Source organism: Nansenia antarctica (genome assembly GCF_963989245.1).
Source record: "Nansenia antarctica genome assembly, chromosome: 20".
NCBI classification, from domain to species: Eukaryota; Metazoa; Chordata; class Actinopteri; order Argentiniformes; family Microstomatidae; genus Nansenia; species Nansenia antarctica.
Window position 1 is genome coordinate 1,321,478 of NC_137693.1, and position 4,189 is coordinate 1,325,666.

General features: G+C 53.9%; 1 protein-coding gene across 1 annotated transcript in view; it reads left to right on the top strand.

Annotated features, from left to right (window-relative positions):
* Positions 1–701: 701 nt before the first annotated feature.
* LOC308174845 (retinal guanylyl cyclase 2-like) overlaps positions 702–4,189 on the top strand; it is a gene marked incomplete at both ends in the record, with an annotated part of 13,141 nt that continues 9,653 nt past the window's right edge. The window contains 6 exons of the mRNA XM_080549956.1: positions 702–1,332; positions 1,851–2,025; positions 2,235–2,361; positions 2,804–2,943; positions 3,345–3,559; positions 3,874–3,958. Coding sequence (XP_080406082.1) covers positions 702–1,332; positions 1,851–2,025; positions 2,235–2,361; positions 2,804–2,943; positions 3,345–3,559; positions 3,874–3,958 — 1,373 coding nt within the window. The remainder of the gene's footprint in view (positions 1,333–1,850; positions 2,026–2,234; positions 2,362–2,803; positions 2,944–3,344; positions 3,560–3,873; positions 3,959–4,189) is intronic.

Consider the following 4,189-nt stretch of genomic DNA (forward strand, 5'->3'; position numbering starts at 1 on the left):
ACATTAGGGACATTGTCCTACTGATTGTATGACAGATGTAGACGCCGGGGTTATTTATATCCCTGGCCGTGTCTGAGTTAATAGGATTATCACTACAGATGATCACCCATCCATCCTGTTGGGAATACACTCCTCTCTCTCTACCCCCTCCCCCCACCTTCTGTCTGTCTCTCTGTCTCTCTCTCTGTCTCTCTCTCTCTTTTCTTCTGTATCTCTCTCTCTCTTTCTTTCTTTCTTTCTTTCTTTCTTTCTTTCTTTCTTTCTTTCTTTCTTTCTCTCTCTCTCTCTCTCTCTCTTCTTCCGTATCTCTCTCTCTCTCTTTCTCTCTGTCTCTCTCTCACTCTCCTTCTCTCTCCCTCTCCCCCCCTCTCCCTCTCTCTCTCTTTCATCCCCCTCTCACACCTGACCCTTTCCTCCCCGTCTCGTTTGTTTAACAGGATTCAGGGCAGCAGAGTGGAGTCAGGCTGCTGGGCATGGTGGGGCCCCCTGCACCCTAACCCCGGGGGGGTTATGCTCCGGGAATGCACCTGTTCTACTGGTCGCCGTCTGAGTGGGCCTCCACCTTCCTGACACCCCCCACTCAAAGAGAAATACATGGGGCCCGGTCCAGACCCAGACCCAGGCCCTCCTCCTCCTCCTCCGCCCCTCCCTCCTGCCTGCTGCGTTCCCTCTTCTCCCTCCTCCTCCCCCTCCTCTCCCTCCCCGGCCTGTCTCAGGCCACGGGGGGGGTGTTCAGAGTCGGGGTGGTGGGGCCGTGGTCCTGCGACCCCCTCTTCGCCAAGGCCCTCCCCCACACGGCGGCCATGTTGGCGGTGGAGCGGGTCAACAGGGACTCTGCCCTCCTCCCCCCCCACCGCCGGGGGGGCGTCACCCTGGACTACGCCGTCCTGGCCGAGGACTGTCAGACCTCTCTGGCGCTACAGGGTTTCCTGGGCCTCTCTGCACGGGGTGGGGCCAACGCCGACGCCTTCCTGGGCCTGCTCAACCCCGGGTACTGCGAGGCCGCGTCCCTATTGGCTAAGGGCTGGGACAAGGCCCTGTTCTCGTGGGCGTGCGTGAACCACGAGCTGGACGAGCGGCGGAAACACCCGACCTTCGTCCGCTCCGCACCCTCGCCCGCCCGGGTTCTGGTCGCCGTGGCGAGGCGTTTCCGCTGGGCGCACGCCGGCATCGTGGCGTCGAACGACGACGTCTGGGTCGACACGGCCGGTCAGGTGGCCAACGCCCTGCGGAGGTACGGCCTCCCCGTCGTCACCACGGTTACCACGGACGCGGACCAAGACAGCATCCGCAACGCCCTGACCCGGATTAAGGAGACAGAAAACCTGCGGAGTGAGTAATGTAGGAGGCAGGCCAACTAGTGGTCGTTGTGTGTAAGTAGCAGCTTCCTGTTGTAAAGACTATGGTCATTTGATTGACCTCCGAGGCGGCTCTTATAGTAGGTAAAAAAGGCACGGCTGTTCTGGTGTTGTGTAACCTGTGTAACAGAGTTGAGATGGTAAAACTCGCTCCTCAAGTTCATATACCCCCCACCATAACATTCATATACCCCCCACCATAGCATTCATATACCCCCCACCATAGCATTCACATACCCCCCACCATAGTGATAGCGTAGCTGGTTTACATCAGGTATTTGATGAGATGGTCACATGTGTTGACAAGTCAGAGGTCGGAAGTTCGAGAGTCGGTCAGAGCAACTAGAATTGTGGGGGTTAGCGCCGTAGCTAGCCGTAGTTAGATTAAAACTATGATTATGTTAATAACTAACGACTTTCACCAGAGACATTAGAATGATCGTGACAACTACTTACATCTCAGGCTCATTGTTTGTGTGTGTGTGTCATCAGTGGTGGTCCTCTGCATGCACTCTGTGTTGATTGGTGGAGAGACCCAGCGGTTGCTATTGGAGACGGCCCTGGACATGCAGCTGGCGGACGGGTCTTTGGTGTTCGTCCCCTACGACACGTTGCTCTACAGCCTCCCCTACAGGGACGTACGCTACCCCGCCCTGGTTAACAACAGGTACATACCTAACCCTAACCTTAACCCTAGCCTTAACCTTAACCCTGACCTTAACCCTAACCCTTGCTCTAACCCCAACCTTAACCCTGACCTTAACCCTAACCCTAGCCTTAACCCTAACCCTAACCCAAACAGTAACCCTAACCCTAGCCCTAATCCTAACAGTAACCCAACCCTAACTCTGACCCTAACCCAATCCCTCTCTACAGTAAGTTGAGGCGGGCGTATGACTCGGTGTTGACGGTAACCATGGACTCTGAGGAGAACTCCTTCTACAAGGCCTACCAGCACGCTGTCAACATGGGAGAGATCCCACCGCACACCACACCACACCAGGTTAGCCACGCCTAGAGTAGAGATGCTGCATAGTGTTTGAACTAAACTAACATCAATCACAAGAAAATCAAGAGTGGCAAATTTCAAATTCCGAGCTTTGTGAAATGAAAATACTGAAAACCGTATGTATATTGGAGGAATATAATGTGGATAAAAGTATACTGCTTAGCAGTTTTAACCAGTGAAGTAGTTTACCGCGCTGTTACAGTGTTAGCTAGCTACTAGCCCTGACTCGTTCCCAGAGCAACACAGCTCTTAAATCAAGTTTAGCCAGGGGGGATGAGGGGTGGCTAACTTTCTAACCTCAAAATAAGTCAGTCTTATTTTTTATGCAACAGGCAGTCTTAATGAGACTGGTCTAACCTGAGAATATAAGACTAATGTTCAATCAACCGGCCCCTGGTTTGTGTATGTGTTCTCCCCCCCCCCCCCCCCCCCCCAGGTGTCTCCTCTGTTTGGGACCATCTACAACTCCGTCCTGCTCCTGGCCCACGCCTTGCACCGGCTGCAGGAGTCTGGGGAGAGGCTCTCCGGGCCCAGCCTGGTCCGCAGCACCAACAACCTGACCTTCCAGGGCTTCAGGTAGAGGTGTAGCAGGGACATGGTCTTCAGGTAGAGAAGTAGCAGGGACATGGTCTTCAGGTAGAGAAGTAGCAGGGACATGGTCTACAGGTAGAGGTGTAGCAGGGACATGGTCTACAGGTCTTCAATGTAGTAGCAGGACCAGTAAAACGGTCTTCTAGAGCTCCAGGGCTTCAACAGGTTCTCCTGCAGGAACAAAAGGTTGAAACCTTCGTTTTATGTAAAAAGATTATTCAATCAAAAGTGTGACACTAAGATTCAACTTTTTGATTTAATGCTTTGACGACAGCTTTATAAGCAAACCCACTTAATGGAGTTGATTGTGATTATGATCACCATAACAATCAATAATTAAATTATTTATATCTTGGTATCTCTGTAATATGCCGATGTTTTTCCAGCCAGCATGTGCGTACCAACGGGTCTGGGACCCCCCTGTTTCGGTATGTGGTTCTGGACTCAGACGGGCTGACCTGGCCGCTGCACCCCACCCACAAGGTGGACCTGGACCCCCCCATGGTGAGGTCACTGGGCCGGACCATCCACTTCCCCGGGGGGGTGCTGCTGCTGCCTGACGCCAGCTGTTGGTTCAGCCCTGACAGCCTGTGTACTGGAGGTGAGGGGGGAGGAGAGACACACACACACACACACACACACACATACACACACACACACACACACACACACACACAGACACACACACACACGCACGCATGCACTCACACACACACATGCACAAGTACATGCACACACACACACACACACACACACACACACGTACACACACACACACACACACACACACAGACACACACACACACACACACACGCACGCACGCATGCACTCACACACACACATGCACAAGTACATGCACACACACACACACACACAGAGACCCACAATGCAGGTGTTTCTTGTCTCGGTGTCAGGTATGAATCCTGTCCACCTGGGTTTCGTCTTCCTGTGTATCCTGCTGATCATCCTCCTCTCTGCTCGCCTGCGCTACGTTGTCAGGTACACACACACACACACACACACACACACGCACACACACGCACACACACACACACACACATGCATGCATACACACAGTGTGGCAACCCTAGCCCTTGGCCTGGGACAACGGCACGGACAGGCACCTAGGCGCATCGTGGAGCGCCGACACACAGGCGCCCTACATCGACCAATCAGCCGACACACAGGCGCCCTACATCGACCAATCAGCCGGGGGTGCGCCTGGCGCTA